At 37.5% G+C, this 24997-nt stretch overlaps 1 protein-coding gene across 1 annotated transcript; it reads left to right on the top strand.

The window, feature by feature from the left end:
• Positions 1-8601: 8601 nt before the first annotated feature.
• LOC132111838 (bone morphogenetic protein 4-like) lies at positions 8602-16226 on the top strand. The gene is made up of 4 exons (XM_059519465.1): positions 8602-8868; positions 11662-11784; positions 13051-13406; positions 15212-16226. Exons 3-4 carry the CDS (start codon positions 13058-13060, stop codon positions 16063-16065), a joined length of 1203 nt encoding a protein of 400 aa, XP_059375448.1. The 5' UTR covers positions 8602-8868; positions 11662-11784; positions 13051-13057; the 3' UTR covers positions 16066-16226.
• Positions 16227-24997: the final 8771 nt, after the last annotated feature.

The raw sequence follows: 24997 nt of genomic DNA, 5'->3' as shown, positions 1-24997 counted from the left end.
GGGTTTTAAGTCTGATTTTCTATTCAGTTTAATGTACTTTATTGCCATAGTTTGTGTCTACATTAAAGCATGTCACGAAATGAATAATTGTGATCATAGTAATATACAAGGTAATAATATGAAATATTAAAATTCCCAAACAGAAATATAGTGTTGTCCCAGATCTGGCCCACATCTGGCCCGCGTGAAATCCATTCGGGCCGGATCTGGGCCGACACTGCTTGCTGTCTGGGTTGGGTCTGGGCTATATAAGGCTCAGGTGTGGCTCAGATTTGGAAATATGCTTTTACTTAAGGCTGAGAATTGGTACCAATAATACCAGCTTTGGCCCAGATCAGGGCCAGCTAAGGCTGATTAACTGGCTGAGACTCGGGCCGGTTATGGCCCATGTGTGGCCCGAGTCTTTAATCCAGTTCTGGGCCACTTTTGGACCGTCATTCTTTGCGGTATTTGGGCCGAGGGAAAAGTCATCGTTTGGCCCGGATCTGGGCCAGAAGACATTTGCTATGTGGGTTGCTGCTGGCGGCATGTTGTGGAGATGATGTGTGTTTCATTGTGAAAGCAAAACTACATTGTTTGGCCTTCCAAAAGAAGACGATATTCACTTTGTCATGCCTCGAGCTGATCCATGCTGGTCGCTGAGGAAATACATCAATTTTGCGCTGTGGATTGCCGGATCGGCTTTCACCATGGATGAAGCCCGGAATCATCACATGTGATTGCCACAAGCCTGCCGGCCACTTCTTCATCAAATTTCTATAAAGTGGGGCAGTTCCAACTTTGCAAGGACAGTCTGGCGCTCCTTTCTCTCAGCCTGTATGTTTTTTTATATTTAAGGAATTTGCCACTGATGACACAAAAGCAAGTTTAGAGTAGCGCATGTTGTTTGTTATTTCTCTGATCACAAATGCAGACATGGTTTTATGTTTACACAGTGCAATATGTAAAAATACGGTATAAGTACATCAGGCCCGGGAGACGGCATCACTGTCTAGTAAGGGGCATAACATTTCCATCACATACTTGAGGTATTCAGCCAATCACAATGCACCTGATATTTGGCCAATCGGCGTACACCTCACTTTTCAGAACGATGAGCTTTTTAAAAATCGACGCATTTCAGAAAGGAAGGGCATAAAGGAGAAACAATAATGTACATTATGTGGAAAATAATGTTTTTTTTATTTGTTTACCTTAAACAGCATTAAACACATTTCATTACACCAAATACACAACATAATGTTATTTTTAGCAACATCATATGGAAGCTTTGGCACTGTGTGCAGGGGCCAAGTCCTGTTGGAAAATGAAATCTGCATCTCTATAAAGTTGGTCAGCAGCAGGAAGCATGAAGTGCTCTAAAAATTCCTGGTATATGGCGTGTTGACCTTGGACCTCAGAAAACACAGTGGACCAAAACCAGCAGATGACATGGCACCCCAAACCATCACTGACTGTGGAAACTTTACACTGGACCTCAAGCAACGTGGGTTGTGTGCCTCTCCTCTCTTCCTCCAGACTCTGGGACCCTTTCATCAGAGCACATAACTTTGGACCACTCAGCAGCAGTCCAGTCCTTTTTGAAGCGGGACGCTTCTGATGCTGTCTGTTGTTCAAGAGTGGCTGGACACAAGGAATGCGACAGCTGAAACCCATGTTTTGCATACGTCTGCGTGTAGTGGTTCTTGAAGCACTGACTCCAGCTGCAGTCCACTCTTTGTGAATCTCCACCACATTTTTGAATGGGTTTTGTTTCACAATCCTCTCCAGGGAGCGGTTATCCCTATTGCTTGTACACTTTTTTTCTACCACATCTTTTCCTTCCCTTCACCTCTATTAATGTGCTTGGACACAGAGCTCTGTGAAGAGCCAGCCTCTTTTGCAATGACCTTTTGTGTCTTGCCCTCCTTGTGCAAGGAGTCAATGGTCATCTTTGGGACAACTGTCAAGTCAGCAGTCTTCCCCATGATTGTGTAGCCTACAGAACTAGACTGAGAGACCATTTAAAGGCCTTCGCGGGTGTTTTGAGTTAATTAGCAGATTAGAGTGTGGCACCAGGTGTCTTCAATATTGAACCTTTTCAAAATATTCTAATTTTCTGAAATACTGAATTTGGCATTTTACTTAGTTGTCCGTTATAATCATCAAAATAAAAAGAAATAAACATTTGAAATATATCAGTCTGTGTGTAATAAATTAATATAATATACAAGTTTCACTTTATGAATGGAATTAGTGAAATTTTTTTGATGATTATCTAATTATCTAGATTATCTAATCTAATTATATGACCAGCACCTGTATATATATATATATATATATATATATATATATATATATATATATATATATATATATATATATATATATATATATATATATATATATATATATATATATACAGTACAGACCAAAAGTTTGGACACACCTTCTCATTCAGAGTTTTCTTTATTTTCATGACTATGAAAATTGTAGTCACACTGAAGGCATCAAAACTATGAATTAACACATGTGGAATTATATATGGAATTATATACATAACAAAAAAGTGTGAAACAACTGAAAATATGTCATATTGTAGGTTCTTCAAAGTAGCCACCTTTTGCTTTGATTACTGCTTTGCACACTCTTGGCTTTCTCTTGATGAGCTTCAAGAGGTAGTCACCTGAAATGGTCTTCCAACAGTCTTGAAGGAGTTCCCCGAGAGATGCTTAGCACTTGTTGGCCCTTTTGCCTTCTCTCTGCGGTCCAGCTCACCCCTAAACCATCTCGATTGGGTCCAGGTCCGGGTGACTGTGGAGGCCAGGTCATCTGGCGCAGCACCCCATCACTCTCCTTCTTGGTCAAATAGCCCTTGATGCCTTCAGTGTGACTCTACAATTTTCATAGTCATGAAAATAAAGAAAACTCTTTGAATGAGAAGGTGTGTCCAAACTTTTGGTCTGTACTGTGTGTGTGTGTATATATATATATATATATATATATATATATATATATATATATATATATATATATATATATATATATATATATTGTTTTTTTGCTTTTGTTGTTTAATAAAAAGAAAAGCAGTTAGTTAATGAATAGAGTGCATGTCTTATAAAGAATACAATTAGAATAGAGACTGATAGAATTAGACGGTCAAATACAGATGGAAGAGATGTGTTTTTAGCCTGATTTTTGAAGATGGCTAAGGACTCAGCTGCTCAGATTCAGTTGGGCAGGTCATTCCACCTCATTCCATTTTGTTTAGTTTTTTTTGTTATTAACAAAAGGAAATATATCAGTATTAGCCAAAATAAGTTGAAAAAAAAATATCAGCAAATTGCCAAAAAAAAAAACAATTTGGCACATTGTGCATCCCTAACACACACACAAATACATGTATACATATGTCAGCAATTACACAGGAGGATGAGTCGATGATAACCCAAATTACACAGTCTTTATTTATAAGCAGTTCAAGACAGCTGAGATGCAAGCAGGTGAGTTGGTAGATCATAGAATAACGTGGAACTTAACTGAATGTTAAAGAGTCCTCATGTTTTACAGGTTCTGGCTGGCATGGCTGAAGACAGGCTGTATACACGTAAGTATCATAGATGAGAAGATGGGTCAATCCTTTAGTACAGGGTTTTCAAACCTCTCTATGGTGTAGCACTGCACGTTTTGTGTCTCCCTATATCTGACACACCCACTTCAGGTCCTGCAGTCTCCGCTAATGACCTGATGAGCTGAATCAGTGTGATAGATGAGGGAGCCATACAAAATATGTAGGGCAGGGGGTACTCCAGGACAGGTTTGAGAACCACTGTATTAGTATGAAACAACATTTGTTAGTGATTTAACAATGACAATATAATAGTCTTAGAAGTGACGTGACCAGACAATGAGTGACAATGAATGAGTGTTTGGTTCTTGCAAATATAGGGAAACTGATGAGGTTTATGGCTAACAGGTGTGAAGATTCCCACATGGAAAAAACCTATATAAACATATATGTTTCAATATAGGTTTTGATATAGGATTTAATATATGTGACATATATAAAATTGGCCGTTTTCCTATATTATATGTACATATATGCACACATATATATGTGCATACATATACCTGTATAGGTACATATATGCACCTATATGTTCACCTATAATAGTAAAATTAAAATCCATAGCTGCTAGGCAACATAAATAAAAGTCCAAAATGTAGAAATGTACATTATTTACTTACTCAAGATCAATCAAATAGTACAAAACAAAAAATATAGTACAAGAACAAAAATAAGACAAAAAAACTGCTAGGCAACATAAATAAAAGTCCAAAATATAGAAATGTACATTATGTATTTACAAGAACAATCAAATAGTACAAGAACAAAAATAAGACAAAAAAACTGCACAAAAAAAAAATTATCTTTGTTATTCATTGAAGGTCTGTCATGACGCGTCTCATCCTCCTCCTCTTCTTCTTCTTCCTTCCTGCACTTTCCAATGACGTTTGATAGGGTGTCCGAGATTTTTATTTTTTCCTCTCTTTTTTTCGGCGCACAAATTTTTTAGCAGATCTGGCGTTTTGGAAGAGTGAAACCGATGTTTTGAAACCGGGTCCCAGAGTGGATATATTTGAAAACGCCGCCTTTGCGTTTTATCTGGACGGCGAATCCGTACATTTTCTGAAAATATGGCGTCATCAGCCCACGTCTCGCCCCTAGTCAAACACCACTACATCACGTAACAGCAACAAAAACATGAACAAACACTGAACGCTAACATTAACAAGGATTAATAAATGTATTGTTCCATGTTCGTTTGTGTACCACGCGCAGCAAATCCATGTCTTCTTCTCCGTTTTAAGTGTATCTCTGTGGCAGAATTAGTCTGGCATGTATACTACATCGGTTTCGTGTGGACGCGGATATTTCTTGAGACGAGGGAAAAAAAGATCGGGGTTCCGTCTCCGTGTGGACGGGGCCGAAGATGTAACGGGTACTTACGGTTATGGATAGAAATGTAGCGGAGTAAAGAGTACAATATTTGCCTCTCAAATGTACTTGAGTAAAGTCATGAGTAGGTACTCCCCAAAAATGATACTCGAGTAAAGTACAGATCCCTCAAAATTGTACTTAAGTACTGTACTCAAGTAAATGTACTCCGTTACTGTCCGACTCTGTATATCATGTTAATATATTGCAATAGTTAAATTCCATAACATGCGAATTACATGTGATACCAATTTAACATGTTCGCACATACATAAGTTCTTGCATAATTTTTTTCGTTAATTCTTAGTTTTTGCCTTGATAATAGAAAATATGAGCTAGGCATCATGTATGACAGTCAAACATGGGATATGAGCTACAAAATGACCAGATCCTGCCATTAACTATATAGAAGACATATCTTGTATGTATAGGGCTTATATGAAGAAGCAATACAGGAGACCTATATTTCCTGTATATGCACATATATGCACCTCAATGTTGCCTATATGTGGCATATATACGCATATATGCAGCATATATAATCATATATGTGCATATACACTGCATAAAGGTTTCATATATGCGCATATATCCACATATAAGTTCTTTCCATGTGGGTTAAACTGAGTTTGCAGGTGATGTACAGGGAGGATTATGGAAAATGTAGTGTATTGTTATGATAGCATAGGCATAGTGAATGGAGATTGTCACAATGCACATACACACACACAAACCCAAAAAAGTACTTGAAGAACCACTTCCAGATTCAAATCTCAATCTCAAATCTCAATATCACCATCACAAACACACACACACACACACACACATATACTGTAAATGCGCACACACACATACACTGTTTCTCAATACCGAATACTATTATAAAAAACGACTATGATTTATATTAAATATTATTTATTGAACAATAACATTTAATGAACCACAATATCCATTAACATAAAGGTCCCTAAAAAGGTCGCTAATTCAGTCAGGAGTACAAAGGCAGCACTCTGATACAACATTAAAGTTATATAAAAATATAAACTTTGAGACTTTGACTCAGCGAAAACTATTTGCTCTGGAACAATTATTAGATTAATGAGACCAAAGACTGCCCATTAATATACAAAACGCCCTGGCTCTCACATCACTTCAACTTTGAAACAAATTTTGAAAACAGTTTTGCTGCTTCATATTTTTGAGTAAATCATGGAACACTACCATTCAAAGGTTTGCGGTCAATAGAAATGAATACTTTCATTCATTCATTATAAGGGTGTATCAAAAGTGACGGTAAAGACTTTAATAATGTTCCAAACATTTTCTATTTCAAATAAATGCTGTTCAACTTTTTTGTATCAAAGGGTCCAGAAAAAATAAAATGTATCATAGTTTGCACAAAAATATTATGCACTGCTTTCAACATCGATAATAATTAGTAATATTTCTTGAGCAGCAAATCAGCATATTAGAATGATTTCTGAAGATCATGTGACACTGAAGACTGGAGGAATGATGCTGAAAATACAGATTTGATCACAGAAATAATGAAATCAGGGAAATCAAGATGGCAATGATGCATTTACAATGGAGGTCAATTTGTAGGATTTGAAACAGAAACATTAAGCTCATGTGGGGTTTGGCGCAGTGGATAAAGCGCATGCCTTTGGTGTGAGAGACCCTGGTTCGAATCCACTGTGAGATACCAATGTGTCCCTGAGCAAGACACTTAACCCCTAGTTGCTCCAGAGGCGTGCGACCTCTGACATATATAGCAATTGTAAGTCGCTTTGGATAAAAGCGTCAGCTAAATGAATAAATGTAAATAATATTATAAATGCACCAATCTAATTATTATATTAAAGCCATTTTTCATAACTATTGTTAGTGCCTCACTGTAAGAAAAAATCCATAAAAAATGGAAAAGGTACTGGTAGTTTTCTGCCAGGACATTAAGTTTATGTTAAGCTCATGGATATTTCATTCAACCCTGAAACAAAATTCAATGTGCAATTCAAAATACCGCAAAACTACCTGTGAAACAAATCTACTTTCCCTAGAGTGTGGATGTTTGCTTTTTTACAGAAAAGTTGAGACTATTTACAAACATTATGTCACAAATGTTGATGAAAAATGTTACATTGGTTGGATCATAAAAAATGCCCTTTCATACAAAAATGGACAAAGACGATCTAAAATAAAGGAACAAGGGCTTAATGACATCAGCTGAAGTTGCAAGTGATTTCAGAGGAAAGGCAAATTATTTTAATAAAGATTATGAAGACAAGCACAGAGAAGTCATGAACAGATAAGACCAGGAATCTGTATTAAGAAAGTCGGCAACGTCCTTTTTAATTTCAATTTTATTTTGCACCCAAAATGTTTCTCTGAATGTGTGATGACATTTCCTTGACTAAGGGCTTTGGGAAGGATGGCACTTTATTGCCTTGTGACTCAAAGCACTTGAGACAGACAGGTAAATAATATGGTAATGTGGGTGTCTGCGAGTACTTCTTCATACACTGGGGGTTAATTGTTATTATAGAGGCACGGGGTCAAATGGAGAAGGTTTCGGGCCTTGGAGAAATACAGTAATAGGAAACATTCACTGACCTCCATTGTAACATTACAGTTATCACGTTATTGAGTTTGAAAACTTTGAATAATATGACATTATTTCAGGCCACATCCCTTTAATATGCACCTATGTGAGTAGTATGAGACAAAACTCAGTGGCTGGCGTGCACAGAGCTCCGGAGGGGCAGGGGAGCAGCGGCGATACGAGGGCAGGACTTACTTCAGCGATTAAAGGGGAAGGACTTGAGCATATTTTTAAAACGTTTTAAAGACATTTTGGGGGTTATGCAAACAAAGGATGCATTCGATTTTAAAATGTATCAAACATACTTGGAACTTTACTTTTGTATGTTATATTTAAAAAAAACTTTAGATGTCCAACTTAAACATTTTAGAAATAAAACATTTAATGAACAATTCATAAATAGTGTTTTTGTGCTAATGTTTTGAGAAAATTTGTAAAGACAAAACAGCTGTTCTATTAACTTTACTGAAGAACTTTTGACAGAACCTTGCCAGAATGTTAACCAAAGTTCAGAGAACATTCCTTGTTTGCTGGGTTTCCACAAAGACTATTTATTTGTTTGATTGTTTAGCTCTCTATAAAAACATGTAAAACCAATGCACTGCTCTGAAGAGCTTTTGAACAACGTATTCCAAAAAACTCACCCATGTAACCTGTGATGCTGCACAGAACCATATTGAAGATCTTTTACTTTTGAGAGTTGCTCATTTTCATTTTAAGCTAATAACTTTTAGTTTTTCTGTGACTCAAAATAAACATGTTCCGTTTTGCAAGTGTGGTCAAACCATCTGATGACATCCCTGGAAGAAAAAAATGGTAACACATTAATAGATTGCATGTGCTTGCCAGTGCACTGATTACACACTCCGGAAGAAATCGCAGTGTCCATCCACAGTGTGGAGTTGCAGTGCATGCATGTAACTTAAAGAAGGAAACTGATCTTGTGTGTCTGTGTTCTCTGGGGTTTATCTGAGGTGCTGGTGAAGTGCGGTGGGTTGAGAGAGCAGGGGAGGAGGGTCAGCAGAGGAACTTCATAGGGCGGTCACATAAAAACTGCCTGGAGAACTGGATGCGGGATCAGACGGTGATGTCCTCCGTGCTCGACTCCTGGAGCTACACAGATCCGCGTTCGCATGGGACTCAGTTGGCTTCTTCTACGTGATGCGGAACTAATGATCTAAACATTCGCCTTAGGGTTGGACTTCTGCTGTCTGAGGTGAACTCCATTAAAAACTAATTTTTACCGTCTTCTCATCCAGGAATACCGCGCGCATCTCTACCAATGGTAAGCTGGCATTTCGTGTTTTGCATTCTGGTACTTTCATACAATAATAGTAAGAAGTGATTACCGACCGTATCTGAGGTATACGCAATTATTTAGACCCAATGACATGCGTTTTAGCCATTTGTGCCTAAAAGTATCTATTTTATTATTAGTATTTAATTATTTTTGCAGGCGGCATGACTAACTAGAACGCTCCCATTATATTCCACAAAGCTGTCTTCACTTCAACAGACGCAATTATAATCAACAAAGTGTGCACCGAGAACGGGAGCGCTCTGCTTTGTCGCGTAGCTAAAGAATTGCACTGGGGCCCGGAGTGTTGGGAATGTTACACAGGATTACAAAACTTTGCTTACATGATAGAATGCGTGAAAGTGTTTTTTTTTTTTTTTTTTCTCGCTCAGGTACGTGACCGCGCGCTCACCGGGTGGATGCGAGCTTCCACATCTGCTCGGAACGTACCATCATGGCGTTTCATTCAAACTGAATTGACATTCGGTTTAAATTATGTTTTAATGTGGTGGCTAAGTACAGTTTTACTTGCTGTATATGACCTTACCACAATGGTGGTATATTTTCTTTGGCTAGTATCAAGCAGCGTATCATATTCACTTTTGTATGAGTTTTTGGAATCAACAAAAAAAAAAAAAAAATCGGAGTGTCCTGAATCACTGGTTAAAATTTTTATTCTAACTCATTCCTAAATCAAGCACGGTTGACGCATGACAAATGTTAAGTTAGCGTTAAAAGCAATAGCTCTATCCTTCATTTGATTGATTAAGTTAAGGAAAACCGGTCCTCCACGAATGTTTTCGAAAACTCGTACTTTGTCTTAAATGAGTTGAAGTGAAGAGTGAAACGTCTGAAAGGTTTTACGAGGTACATTATGACATAAAGAGACACAACCCATGAGTCACTTAGCAGGGATGTTTATCTTTAGTTCAAGAAAATTTTTTTAAAATATCTTTCCATACCACATACTTATTAAAAAGTAAACACTAGCAAGAGTTATAGTCAGATAGTGCACATGATTACAGACCCACAGATGTTGTTGTCTAGACTAGAGCAGAGGTCTTGAGCCTTTTTCATGCCAAGAATGTGGTTCTTGATAGATGCTTATAGTACTATAGTACTGTATTTGCATGCTTTGTTATGATATTCAAAACTATTAAGAATCATTGGTTTTAATGGACAGAGGTCTTGTACATTGTATGGGAGGGACAATGACACAATTAGATGAAAACTTTAGTTGAATTTTTATCTTTAACTTAAAATAGTCATACTTCTCGAATGCAAATTTCCATTGTTTTGTTGTTGTTTTTCATGGAAATTAGTTTGGGGTCAATCAATAATTGGAGGACCCTGGTCTAGAGATTGTGTCAGTGCAATAGAGATTCTTTATTGTACATATGCATGAACTTTTTCTAACCGCACAGCAGGCTTTAAGCTATTCATTCTTCAAGCGGTCTCATTTTCCAAATGGACAGAATGCAACTTAGGTTTCCACAGATTTGATTTCTGAATTAAACTTGACAGAGGTTAGATCCTAACATTGGCTGGTACTGTGGTAACTTACTTCCCCATGCACATCTGAAGAAACATGTGCATAACCTAATCTCATTAAGCAGGGTTAAAGTCGAGCACTGTGAGCTTTACACAACTCTGCCAAATTAAAAGAAGCAAGCTGCACTATAAAAACCACTCTGTACAAAAGCACATGCATCACACTCCATCTTCAAACAGGGATTCTGTAAATATTTAGGGCAGTATCTGTAGGCTTTTAAGCAAGTGTAGGTGGTCGGAAGAAACCAATTGTTTGTGCTTTGTTACATGTTTTCTGGCATGGCTGATCAAAGTCTTTTAGTTACGCTCATTTTTATGGTTTGCTCTCGACATAATGAACTGTTTGAATAGCTGCGCTAGCTGCATTGTTGTTCAAACGGAAGATTTTATGAATCTAAAAACCACTGGACTCCTGTTAAGAATCTAATACAGTGTTTTGGTAAATCAGTCAAGAATCGCAACGCAAGCCATGTGAGTGCAACAACTGTGAAGACAGAGAGAGAAATAACTCTTATGACCACACACACACACACACACACACACACACACGGTGTTCTTGTTTAAATGCATCATTCCTGTTGTAATGGTTGGACTTGCTCCAGCAGAACTAAGTCCAAGAAGTGACAAAATGCATGCGTTGCCATGCTCAACTATTGAGTTCAGCTGTGGATTCAGTGATGACGTTGTTTTCTGAGACCTTTCACAAACACTTGTGACTGTTATTAGTGCAGTAACTCTGTTCTCAAATGAATCATTGAAAATCCTATTTGTGGAGTTGTACGGTGGTTGCAATGAAGATATCTCTTCAATCCATTCCACTTCTGGCACAAATCAGGTAACTACGTGGTTGGATGACAGATCATAAAGATGTAGGACCAGGACGGTGCCGCTTGTATGACCAGTCTGGGTTGGGGGATTTTAAAGACTCTTTAAGAAGGATTTACTAATAGACCATCAATAAAAGAGGTGGTCTGAGATCCCTTTGTTGACAAACGAACCTCTATTTGTATGTAAATTGAATTGCCATCTTGTCAGGTGATCACACCTGGCCGTCTTGTGCAACATGTTATCAGTGCTCGTTTACAAGCAGCATTTTAGTTGCTTTAAGATGTCTGTCTGGCCCAAACCTGCATTTTGCTCTTACTGAAATGATGCCATGCTTGTACTGAAATGTTAGCAGTAATTGGATTACATGAAGTATTGAGTGGCTAATATACTCTTGTATTTCAGGAAAGGAATCTCCCCGCTGTTGTTAAACAGCCTTCCAGGACCACATAACATTCACTTGAGGAACTCGTCCTGGATCAGCTCTCGACAAACATGGACTGTTTTCCCATGCTTTATTTTCTGTCGGTAAGTGGACCACGCCTATCCAGTCCTAATCGTGTGACGGGGTTGTTACATATTTGGAGCAAATTGAAGGCTTAGTCATTCTTTACAAGCACAGTTGTCATTAAGGAGTTTTGCTTTCAGCTTTTTTATGTTACGGTGCAAACACTTGAAAATTGTAGGTTGCTGTCCTTGTTTGACATTGGTTTTGACTACCACACTGTAGTTTGGATAGACACTTAAAGGGATAGTTCTCCCCAAAAAATTAACTATATCGTCATTTACTCACACTTATGTCATTCCAAACCATTCCAAGAAGTCTTTCATGGAACACAGAAAATGTGTGTTTTTCTGTTTTGTTTGTCCGTGCACTCTTAAATATAAAGGATCTTTATTGGCATCTATGATTGCATGGAGATCCTTTAACATCTATGGAATCTTTTCTTTGCTCTAAAAGACCTCTATAGTGGAAATATATTCTTTAGATATTTAAAATGTTCCTCACACTAAGAAAAAAATGGTTATATTAAGAACTGATCACAGGAGGGTTCTTTGAGGAACCCAAAATGAAAGCCATTGGAGTTATACTGGGTTGAAATGATATGAGGGTGAGTAAATAATGGCATCATTTTATTAAAAGTTTTGGTGAATGATGCCCTAAACTCACTATGTTGTTGCATGTATATACAGATTTTTAACTATTCAATTGTATGGCAGTTATCTGGAATAAATAAGGTCTAAAACATACTCTATACAAGTACACAAACCCAAACACTTCTATACTACACTGTTTAAAAAAAAAAGTAGTAGTAAACAAAGATTATTGGAGTGCATTTAGCAAGAAAACACTATTTCAGTCTTTCTTATTCAAAATTTAATGTAATTTCTTGCCAAATCTTTTTAATTAGTTGGGAAATTAATGACATTTACTAGAGGGAAAATTGTTACTACACCCAGCTGTTTTCAGTTTAAGAAGTATTAATGTTTGTAACAAGCTATTTAACTAAAAACACATATGATGTAATGATAATGACACAGACATCTGAAGGAAACTTTGTCGCCCCCTTGAGTACGGAGGTCTGTTACAGGACCACATACTTGCAAATCATTGACCAAGCATTCTTCCTTCGAGAACTTGCACAAAGCATGTTTCTGACCTAAATGTCAATGACATTTTAATGGTATCCAGATTAATTATTGAAAGCTAGGTGACAATGGGGAGTCAAAACATGTTTCATTGAAGTCTTGCTTTTCTCTTCTGCTTCCTCAAATTCCCCGCCTGCTCACCAGAGACATCATGATTCCTGGTAATCGAATGCTGATGGTCCTTTTATTATGCCAAGTCCTACTGGGAGAGAGCAGCTATGCTAGTCTAATACCTGAGGAAGGGAAGAAGAAAGCGTCGGCTCAGCACCTGGGTCAGAGTCATGAACTGCTGCGGGACTTTGAAGCCACGCTGCTGCACATGTTTGGGCTGCAGAGGCGACCGCGACCCAGCTACTCGGCTGTGGTGCCCCAGTATCTGCTGGACCTGTATCGCCTGCAGTCAGGGGAGGCCGAAGACGCCGGGGCCCAGGACGTGAGCTTCGACTATCCCGAGAGGTCCACGAGTCGAGCAAACACCGTGAGAGGATTCCATCATGAAGGTAAGACAACGGAGACATTGACACATGATAAATTCAGACCCAACCCGGCATTTAAAAGTCTCTGCACTGCCATACTTTGCAGATCCTGTCGAGGGAATTTCCTCAACATGCAATTATTTTTAATGCTACTCCAGAGATTTCTAAATAAACACCACAATGTGGTCTCTTAGGCAGACAGAATTCCTAGAAGGCTTTGGAAAAACACACATTTAGTTTCAAGAAGATAGAAGTCCGTCGGCATGGTTTAACAGTTTATTCCCTGTTATTTTACTTTTCTTTATCACTACATACTTAAATGAGTCAGAGTTTAGGCTACAATGAAAAATGGAAGAGGAATAAGTGGAGTGGATTCAGAGAGAGTCACCAAACAGAATACAATGACAACAACTTTTCTGCATTGAAAATTATACTTTATAATTGCCAAATATGCCAAATTTATTCGTTTTTCTTTATTATGAATTTACATTACAAAGGTTTTTTTTTTAAAGACAAAAACAATCATACAAAGTAAAAAGATTATTTTTGGCTTTTTACAAATGAATTTAACTGCAAACAAAAGCTAAATTAGCTCTAATATGAAAGTATAATTTTCACTTAATTTTAAATTTAAATAAAGACAACTTAAAAAGACCTTAATGTTTATTGTGATATTTTTTTTTAAATACACATCATATTTTCTGTTTTGCACTAACAAAAACAACAACAAAAACTGAAAAATGACTAGCCAGTATGTGCTCTGCATTTGAAAGGCAGAAATATAAATGACATGGTTATTGCAGTTTTTCTAAGTGTGTCTGAATGTCATTGGTGGGTCAAAAATCATCCCACCCCAAAACTCTCACTATTGGCTGAGCTAATATTTCTAGACAGCACAAAGATGCTGTTCAAGTAAACACTTTTCTTGAAAGAAAAGGGCATATTTGGCATTCAGTATGTGACAATCAGGTGAGACCAAACATTACAGCGTGAACATGGTATGATTGCAAGGCAAGAGTATTTGCCACGACTGTCAAAACCAAGTATTCAAAAAATCTGTGTAGTAAACTAAAATAAAAACTATGAAAAAAAACTATTGAAATAAACTAGTAGTGTAATAACAGGAATTAATATAAAAATAAAATCAAACAGTGATATCAATCTAGAAAATGCAGTGTATCTACATAAATTACTTCACAGCACTACATTGTATTGAACTGCATTGTAGTTCTTGCAAAATATCATTTTAGTAGATTATTGTATTATTAAGATTCATGTTTGTATACACTGAAAAAAGTAAAACAACGGTGTTATTTATTTAAAGTGCATTTTTTTTATATTGGTCTATTAATCGAAAACCATGGTCTCCATTTTTATTTTATTTTTCCAGTTTTTATGAGCACTCCTAAATAAACTATTCTGTTTAAGGATTTTAGTGTTGATGTGCATCATGTTTTTTTTAAGTTGTAAAAAGCAAAACTATATATATATAATAATAATAATAATAATAATTACATTGACTTACAACAAGTAATAATTTGGCTTATGTCTAAACTATATTAAGTAATATATGGTCTTTATAATAAATAATCTTTTTACTTTACATTGTTGCATTTTGTTTTTTGTGTCAAGGTACAAAAATATCAAACTTTAAAGCTTGATCCAAACCATTAATAGAATAAGTTTTTTATTTATTTATTTATTTTTGGTCCAAAGTATATATTTTTTCTCCGTCTACAGGTAATAAGAATGTGTTACTGTATAATTTGGATCATAATAGTGTATCTTTGTCCAGTTTCTTGAGCTGTCCTCTGATTTTCCTCCTCTAGAGCACATGGAGGAGATGCAGTCAGACGGCTCACCGGAGACTCCTCTGCGCTTCGTCTTCAATCTCAGCAGCATCCCAGAGGAGGAACTCATTTCTACCGCAGAGCTTCGTCTCTACAGGCAACAGATAGATGATGCAATCTTAGATCCCCAACCCATGGGAGACGACGGCCTACACCGGATAAACATATACGAGGTGCTGAAGCCCCCGCGGGCCGGGCAGCTCATCACACAGCTGCTGGACACTCGACTGGTGCGCCACAACACGACTCGATGGGAGAGCTTCGACGTGAGTCCGGCCGTGCTGCGCTGGACACGTGACAAGAGCTCCAATCACGGCCTGGCTGTGGAGGTGGTGCCCCTGAACCGAACCTCGCGTCACCAGGGACGCCACGTACGCGTCAGTCGCTCCTTGCATCCACTTCCAGACGCAGACTGGAGCCAGCTTCGCCCCCTGCTGGTCACGTTTGGACACGATGGAAAAAGTCACCCGCTGACGCGGCGAGCGAAGCGCAGCCCGAAGCAAAGAGGTCGCAAGCGCAACCGAAACTGTCGGCGACACGCGCTTTATGTGGACTTCAGCGATGTGGGCTGGAACGACTGGATCGTGGCGCCGCCCGGATATCAGGCGTACTACTGTCACGGGGAGTGTCCGTTCCCTTTGGCTGATCACCTGAACTCCACCAATCACGCTATTGTGCAGACACTGGTGAACTCGGTGAACACCAATATTCCCAAGGCCTGCTGCGTTCCCACAGAGCTCAGTGCAATCTCCATGCTCTACCTGGACGAGACGGACAGGGTGGTGCTGAAGAACTATCAGGAGATGGTGGTGGAGGGATGTGGCTGCCGCTGACCGGGCCACAGCTACACCCTGGACACTTATTTATAACCTCCGTGTTGAGATGTGTGTTTCTTGTCTCCTCGATCATATATTTTGACAAAATAGTATATATATAAATATATATTTATATCAACATAATTAAACAAATAAAACCTTCCTTATTTTAATTATAATTCAGCTGTACAGCTTTTCATAATGTATATAAGACTGTATAAGGGTTTTTCTATGAGCTAGAAGAATTAGCCACTAAAAAGTTTATTTACTGGTAGTATTTATTTTTTTAATACAATATACATTCACCAAATGCGTAGCCGAGCAATCCCCTCAGAAAGCATCGTTTGTGTACTTAAAATAGAGCACTGGGTGAAATGCTAGGAAAACTGATTGTCTTGCTATATCAGCTGAAGAGATCAGATGCGAGTTAAATGTTCTGCATCAGCATGTGATTTACATGGTCCCAAAATTTTTGTTTCGTTGTTAAATAATTTTTTTTACATTTTTTAAACATTTTAAACACAACAACAACGTAAGATTAATAAAAGGCAGTGTGATGCTCTGTTTCAAGAAAAAACATATTTGTTTTTCACTACTACACATACTGTCGTGCAGTAAAAAGTCTCTAAGTCTTCTAAAAAGTATCATTACAATGCTGCAATTAATTGCTTAAAATCAAGTTACAATACAATCAAAGAAATACATAAAGCCTGTCAAGAACATGTCTGGGTGATATAATACTCCATGTTAATAACAATTACATCCCACTTCTCACTATATTAATAAATAACAAAATGCAGTGGTGTTTTACATTACACTGATGAATAACTAATCACTCAGAATCATCACTGAAAATAATATGTGTGTGTGCTTGTATGTATATATATATTTATATATATATATATATATATATATATATATATATATATATATATATATAAGCAGTGATAATTTGGTGGGGAAATGTGCTTAAAGTCTTGTGAAGATAATGTCACCATATAAAATATTATTTAATTTCTAAACACAATATATACCCACACATTTCGATTTGGGGTGAAATGTAACCTGGACGTACATTTAGGGTGCTTTCACACTTGGTTCACTTGCCTGGTCCGAACCCGAGTTCGGTTGCTCCCCCTTACATTCAGTGAAGATAAAGTTTGCATATCAAAGAAATGATGATGAGTGTCATTATTATTATAAATGAATATGTTGTCTGGTTGGACATCAGAGGTCAGCACTGCGAAAAAAATAAATTAAATAAAACCTTGCGGTATATGTTATTAGCAGCAGACGCAGCTCACACCTGTCCTCATCCAGGTGCGTCTGTGATCCGCTCAATAGCGGCTAGACTCCGTGACTCGCGCGCACCGCTGGGACTGATGGGAGGGTCACGTGCGTGGATCTGGAGACGCGGCGCTGTGCACGTCGCGACGCGACAACTAATCAAAGGTGAGACGGCGTGTCTCCATCTGCAGACTGAATACAGACGCCTATCTGGTTGTAAATCGCCCATTTACTGCCCGTTTTCCATGATAACACCAACGGAAGCTCTTTGAGCGGTCAATAAGCGTCGTTTGACATTATTGTCCGGTCATCTTTTACTCTTTTGTTAAATGCTTTTCGGTTTTAAGACTTATATTGATCAAAACCTCTGGTGCACAGCTTGCGTGGAATGTCTTGTCAAAAATACTGTTGGATTCAATCATAATGGGATCCAATAAGAATCCGGGTAGGGTTGTGTTTCATTGGGGTTCTTTAGGAATGTTTCCAAATTATGATTGAATACGAATACTTTCGGTGTTTTCAGTAGATCCAAGAAAAGAAAAAAATAATCTAGTAGTATCACGTTTTTATAACAGGAATTAACTGGTTAATAAAATAATACTAATACTACTAATAAATGTTGGCCATATTTTTTGCCATGTACTTCCTTGGTTTACTACTGATATAATTAACAGGATCACACTCATACATGCATACATAAATAGTTTATTTACTTAATTTTAATAAAATTAAAGTGACATTTATTTAAAGTCTGAAAAAGAAACAATGATTTTTTTTGTCAGAAAAAAATTTGTTTTGGCACAAAGAATATTAGATTAAATAATTTGTTATGGTGCAGTATAGCTAGCATTTTGATGAACTTTGTTTTTTCTTTATCTTTTTAAGAATGTAAGAGGGTTGTCACAAAACATGATTATGTGGCATATTAGAAGGCATTCTGAATCTGGGTGATGCAGCCAGAATTTACTCTTATATCTACTATTAAATAGTATAAAAATAAAACTATGACGTTTTGAAATAATGCACTTTGCAAGGTTATAACTTCATATTTACGCCTGGATATGGTAAATATGATATAACAACCGTTATGTTTTAACATGGTTCTCCCCCAAGTTCTCAAGGTTATCAAAAAAATAAACTTTTTCATGTTTCCTGATATGACCCATTTACAGCGATTAACATGTAAAAGAAGGAGCATCACGCCTAATCTTCGGAGAGAAAAAAGAGCCCACAACATTTGTCTTCTCTCTTTGCAAAGCTTTAGTCAAATTACCTCAGCCTGGAGGTACACGCCTGCCACTTTTCCTTTGAAGACTATATCAGACACAGGTTTGTCTGATGAGGGAAGGTAGGAATTTCATTTTGAAGTGGCTTAGGGCAGAGGTTGAGCTTTTCCAAGTTTTCTTGGAGCAGATGCACATCCACTGGCCTCTCTCCATCAAGATAACATCGCTCATATCACACCAGACCCTCAGAAAGTTACACAGAATCACCTGCTACAGTTTCAACAAAATAACCAACAACTTTGGTGCGATCTTTGAAAGTAGCAATGACTAACTGTACATATTGAATGAATCCACACAGAGAGTCTCATCTAACGGGTGTCTTTAAGACCATTTTAGGAAAGTCATTGGTGGTTGGTTCTGATAAAGCAGGTTTGTTGTTAAGCAGGAGATTTCTCTCTGTGCGGTCTGCAGCTCAGACTTGTTTCATCATGCACCCTCGCAGCAGCTCTTAGTAAGCGGTGGATGTGTGGCTTGGTTTGATGGGAGGGGATCAGTTGGCTAATAACGGCTGATGTCAGTGCAGGTGGAGGTCAGATCCTCTTGTTTCACTCCTCCGCTCACAGCGCTGTATTCATGCATGGCCCCAAGTGTACGGAGCCGGAGCCAAGCGGGTGACACACTAGAAGTGGCTGCTTTGCATCTTTGTAACTACAGAGTTATTCATGTCACACAGTCTCGGCCTGGCCCTTTGCTCTGAGGTACTGCATAAGGGAACTGCAAGACCACTGCAAACAAAACTCAATCTTTCCCTTGAAGGATCACACGCCATGACCCCAGAAGACTCAGAATTTAAAAGCACTTAACAAGACAAGCAATTTTGTTAAAGTGCCTTTATGTATTTAGTCAAATCATGTTGGCAGAGCTTGAACCCACAGTGTTTCTTTAAAGCAATAGTTCACCCAAAAATTTATATTTGCTGAAAATGTGCTCAGCCTCAGGACATCTAAGATGAGTTTGTTTCTTCATGGAAACAGATTTGGAGGAATGCAGCATTGCATCAGTGTCTCAGCAATGGATGCTCTGTAGTGAATAGATGTCCTCAGACTGAGAACTGAGAATGCTTGGTTTTGGTCTGCTTGGTTTCTGTATGAGCTGTGCTACATACATCTCAACACTATTGACAACAGACAATGAATCATAACGATGCTGCATGCGATAGTTTGCTGAAATTCCGCTAATGTGATGGTATCCTTAGACTGTCGCACTGAGAAAATATTCCAAAATTGAAAATATTCCAAAACTTCTTTCTATTTGAATGTATTGTAAAATCAGAAATGTTTATTGAGCAGCAAATCAGCATATTAATATGATATCTGAAGGACCATGTGACACTGAATACTGAAGACAAAAAAAAAACGATCTAAAACTTTTAAACGGTAACAAAGATCATTTGATGAGAAAAACTTCCAACGAATTTATAAAAAAAAAAAAAAATTATCTATTTGACTTATTTATCTCCTTGCTGTCTACTAGAATAAAACTAAGATGTTAAAGAGTACTTATACATATTTTTTTCTTTCTGATCTTTTACTTTTACTCAGGTGCATTCTCATATCTCAGATATGGGAAAAAAGCTGCTCTATTGTCTGGTTTATGCACCTGCCAGCGATGGATTTGGCTGGAATACTCTTAGACGTACTAATTAGAAGGGCTTTTCACATACTTTTGACATGTAGCGTGTATATAAAACAGTAAAGATCTGAAATGACTGATCTTGTGGCAGTGATCACATTATGGTACCTTGCACTTGTTTCTGATTGCTCTAAACGACCTGTCATTTCTCTTTCAGTGGAAACACTTTGATGGGACCATGTAAAGGCTCTTTTGTTTTCGCTGTAATTTTGGAGCCAGTAGTGTGTCTCAGGGGTGGGGTTCTCTTCCCTGTTGTTTTGCAGTTTCATTAGGTACAACTAATGAAAAGATGGCCCTCGGATTTTCCCGCTGGTGACTGTCCACTGGCCTCTACTTATTTCCCATCATCCCTCTTAACCCTTCAAACAGGTGTGCTTCTCTCACGTTTGAAGTCCCTGTCCTTGGCTCTTAGACAGTCAACATGTCAAAAAAAGTTTGAGCACCTTCTTAAAAAGACTAATGGACATTTCTATTCACTCACTATTGTGTTGTTCCCTCTAGCATTTTTCTATGGAACATGAAAGGTGTTTTTTTTTCTTCTTCTTCTTCTTCTTCACACCGTTCCTTCCATTCAGGGACAGTTAAGAGTGACTGCATCTGTCAAGCTCAAAAAGAAGCAAAAAGCATGATAAGAGTGTTCTGAAAGATAGTATGTACCACTATTCTGCAACATTTCAAGTCTTCTGAAGCCTTTTCTGAAGTCTACTATGCTTTATATGAGGATCAGTGTTGGGCTCGTTACTCCAAAAAATGTAATTTATTACTCATTACCAGTTGCTGCTTTCAAAAGTAATATTATGCATTTACTTATTACTTATTAATTTACTAATAACAACAGTAATTAATTAGTTACATGACTTTTCCTTCACAGGCACAGAAGTTGTAATTGTGTATCTTTCCCATAAAATTATTTTAAAATGTTACTAGAAATATATTTTGAGGCATCAAAAGTAACTCAGTAACGAGCTGTTTTATGAATGAACTGTAATGCTATTACTGACATCTTTATGGTAATAAGTTACACCATAGCTACACTAGTGCAACAGTAATATTATTACTGAAACTAGGCACTAGTAACTAGTTACTGCCCAACACTAGTGAAGATCAAACCCAGCTGCATGTTTTCACTCAAAATATCCCCCTACATCAAAGCTAGTATGTAACTGATTTTAGATTTAAAGATGCCACCTTGGGTTGGGCAGCATTGATTGCCAAAACTCATCAAACGTGATGAAAATGCAGAATGGGGAATGAGAATTAAGTATTGCACTGGAGAAGATTTTCAGTGAATAATAGCTTAAATTTTTAAGTACATACAGTATTACACAAAGCATCATATGATTGGAATATAATGCAGAGCCATATACACTACTTTTCAGAAGTTTAGGGTTGGTCTGATATTTTTGTGTTTTTGAAACGTCTCTACTGCTCACCAAGGCTGCATTTATTTGATCAAAAATACAGTAAAAACAGTAAAATTGTGAAATATTATTACAGTTTAAAACATCTGTTTTCTATGTGATCAAAGCTGAATTTTCAGCAGTCTTTAGTGTCACATGATCTTCAGAAATCATGTTAATATGCCAATTTGCTGCTCAAGAAACATTTCTGGACTTCATAGAAAGTTCAAAAGAACAGCATTTATTTAAATCCAGATTTTTTTTATTTACTTTCTAAATCTGTTAACTGCCTTTTAATCAAGTTAATATGAAACCCCATTTCTACCATAAGAAAAAAAAACAGTTTTTTTCTAAATCATATGTCATAAAATATAATAACTCTAACATAACAATATCATAATTCTAATAATAAAATTCATATTTGTAAGACAAGGAAATAATGTCAAATTATGAGACAAAAAGAGAAAATTTTGACATTAAGTAAAGGTTCTGAGTTAATTTGAAACCCCATTTCCACCACATAAGATAAAACATGCATTTTCAAAATCATAAACATGTCATAAAATATAATAACTCTAACATTAATAGTCTAAATTTAAAGACAAGAAAATATGTCAAATTATAAGACAAAAAGAGAAAATTTTGACATTAAGTAAACGTTCTGATGAAAAAAGTCATAATTATAAATTATGAGATACTAAGATACAATTATGAATTCTAAAAGATAAAAAGTAAAAATTATGTAACAAAACTTTTTTCATAATTATGTTATCTAAAAATGTTGACTTTCTTATCTTATAAATTTATAAATAATATGATTTTTGACTGAACTATTCCTTTAAAATCACAAAATCAAGACAGTGAGCACACAGTTTAAGTTTGATTAAGACTAGTTTAACCTTGAGGTTTTGTTAAAATGTGGAGGAAAAAGATGTTCAGGGAGCCGTCTTGAATCAGTAGGCTTCTCAAGAGGTCCTCTGTGAAAGGGTTTTCTCCTCACAAACAGGTAAACTAGGCTTTGAATGCCGTGGTTTGAAAGCGCAGAAGCGAAACAAGATCTGTAACTTGACCTCGGGGCAATTAGAGACTCAATAGAACACTTTTTTATTTGACTTCCTTTGATTTTCAAATGATGTTTTTAGAAAACAAAATCTAAATGAGCTTCATTGGTGTAAATATGGACTCAGTGGATGTCATATTTGTCATTTGAATATTTTTTGTCTTCTTCGAGTTGGTGTCACCTAATTGCTCCATTCTTGAGCAGGGGTTAAAAGCGGTTTTGTTAGAGAAGGGTTCGAAGCGCACCACAGTCAACCTTTTTCTCATGTTTGTAGACAGACGGGGAGGGCAGTCAGAGGAGGGGGGACAATCCCAACCCTTTTCCTTTTTACTGCGAGTATTCTTCTCTGAAAGGAGTGTGACCACCGGATCCGCCTGGGATGAAATGTCATATCTCAGAGTGATCTTTATCGCTTAATTGCTTCCTTTGTCTCCCATGATTCCCCAGGCCCTACCGTGACTCTGTGGGCCGGCTGGGTTTGAAGAGTCGGGGAGGTTATAGGGATACGGACTGAGTCGTGATGCTGGCCGAGACTGGGAGGTGCTGTGATGTGTCTGACGGCTGCTGCTGCCGCATAAAAGTTACCCGTTGAAGAAGAAAAACACACAAAATACCATTAACTAACAGAGCCTTTACACAGCCAAACTTTGTAATGCATTTTTAATCGAAAAAGAGGTTGTTTCCAAATAATTCACACAAAAATACTTAAAGGGTACATAACATACACAGTTTCACCTAATCTCATGTTAATCTTGAGTACCTATAGAGTAGTACTGCATCCTTCATATATCCAATAAATCTTTAGTTTTATCATATTTATAAAAGAAAAATACAGCTTTCTGATTCTTTCCAGAAAAAGCCTAGCTCCTGGAGACGTGCCGTGAGTGGAGCTATAATACTGATGTTTCGTGTTGTTTCCATTAACATATATTCACTTATGTGCTGATTTCCAACAAAATACACAAATCTGATGCAGTTGTACTTACATGAATGGGATCTTTTACCACAGGGACGGATCCATATTTTAATAGCAAACGATGTGCAAATCCAGCGTTGACTTGGGCCTTTTATGTTTTATGTTATGTTTTATGTTTATAAAACATTCGTCACTCAAATGACCAGAACACACAAACGCACTTGATACACTCTGTTGCTGCCACGGAAAAACAAACTGCATCCTCTGTTCATGTAATGCTGGGTTCTTGGGGAAGCTGAACACGGTAAACTTTCCCTCGCATCCAAAAATGCATATATTTGGAGGCATTCTCGAACAAATCCTACGCAGCACTGCAGACGATTTTGAAGCACGTTGATGTGTGCAGTCTCACTCTCCTCCGGTCAGTGTGTGTGCGCGTGCGGGTGCGCTTTTCCGAGAGAAATGCTCATATAAGGACTTCCATTCTCGTCTACGTCATTAGATCCACGATTGAAAAAAAACAGACCGTTCTCATCCCAAGGCGTCATATACTGACCCTTTTGACATTTCGTCAACATCCTACGCACATGGCACCCTCTAGCGTCAATATTAGACGCAGATAAAAATGGGCCAGAAGGCGCCTCCTAGCGGTCTAACCCTAACCCTAACCTTAACCCATAGTCTGTGTCTCATATTGACGCTAGAGGGTGCCATATGCGTAGGATGTAGGGCTGTCAAAATTGCTCAAAATTGACGTTCGAATATTCCGTCTAAAAAATACACGAATATTCGAACTATTCGAACATCTGGTAGCGCATGTTGTCAATGATGCGCATTACGTCAATAACAGGCAAAAATAATACAAAGAGACATAACTACTTGTATAGATAGTCTATTTAAGTTTAAACATATATGACAACGTATTACCTACACAAAAACAAGGAAATCAACTAATGTCCAAGACTGCAGACCTCACGGTCTCTCACCCTCACGTTCTCTGCGCATAATGGTTTAAATGAACAAACACATTTTTGTGCAAGCAATTTAAGGTCGCGACTGTTGTCCCAAATATAGTAGGGCTTCATTCAGTGATTGAAACAAATATTATTAATATTAATTGAAGTTTTACAGCATACAGAACTGACATTGAATGCTCCGAGTGAGCTGTGCTGTGGTAAACATGGAACTTTTCCTTGACATGAAACGATAAATAATCAAACCTCGGATCCATTTCTTGACAGAACTCCCCGAAGTGTGCCCCGTCCGCGATACTGATCGGTCTCATTTCCTTAAAAATGAACGAAATTATTTGATCCGTTATGGCCTCTTGTCGTGTTGCAGACAAAGTGCTTGCGGCGGGCGATGCAAA

The sequence above is a fragment of the Carassius carassius genome, chromosome 31 (genome assembly GCF_963082965.1).
Source record: "Carassius carassius chromosome 31, fCarCar2.1, whole genome shotgun sequence".
Taxonomy (NCBI): domain Eukaryota; kingdom Metazoa; phylum Chordata; class Actinopteri; order Cypriniformes; family Cyprinidae; genus Carassius; species Carassius carassius.
This window is presented reverse-complemented; position numbering and strand designations above follow the sequence as displayed.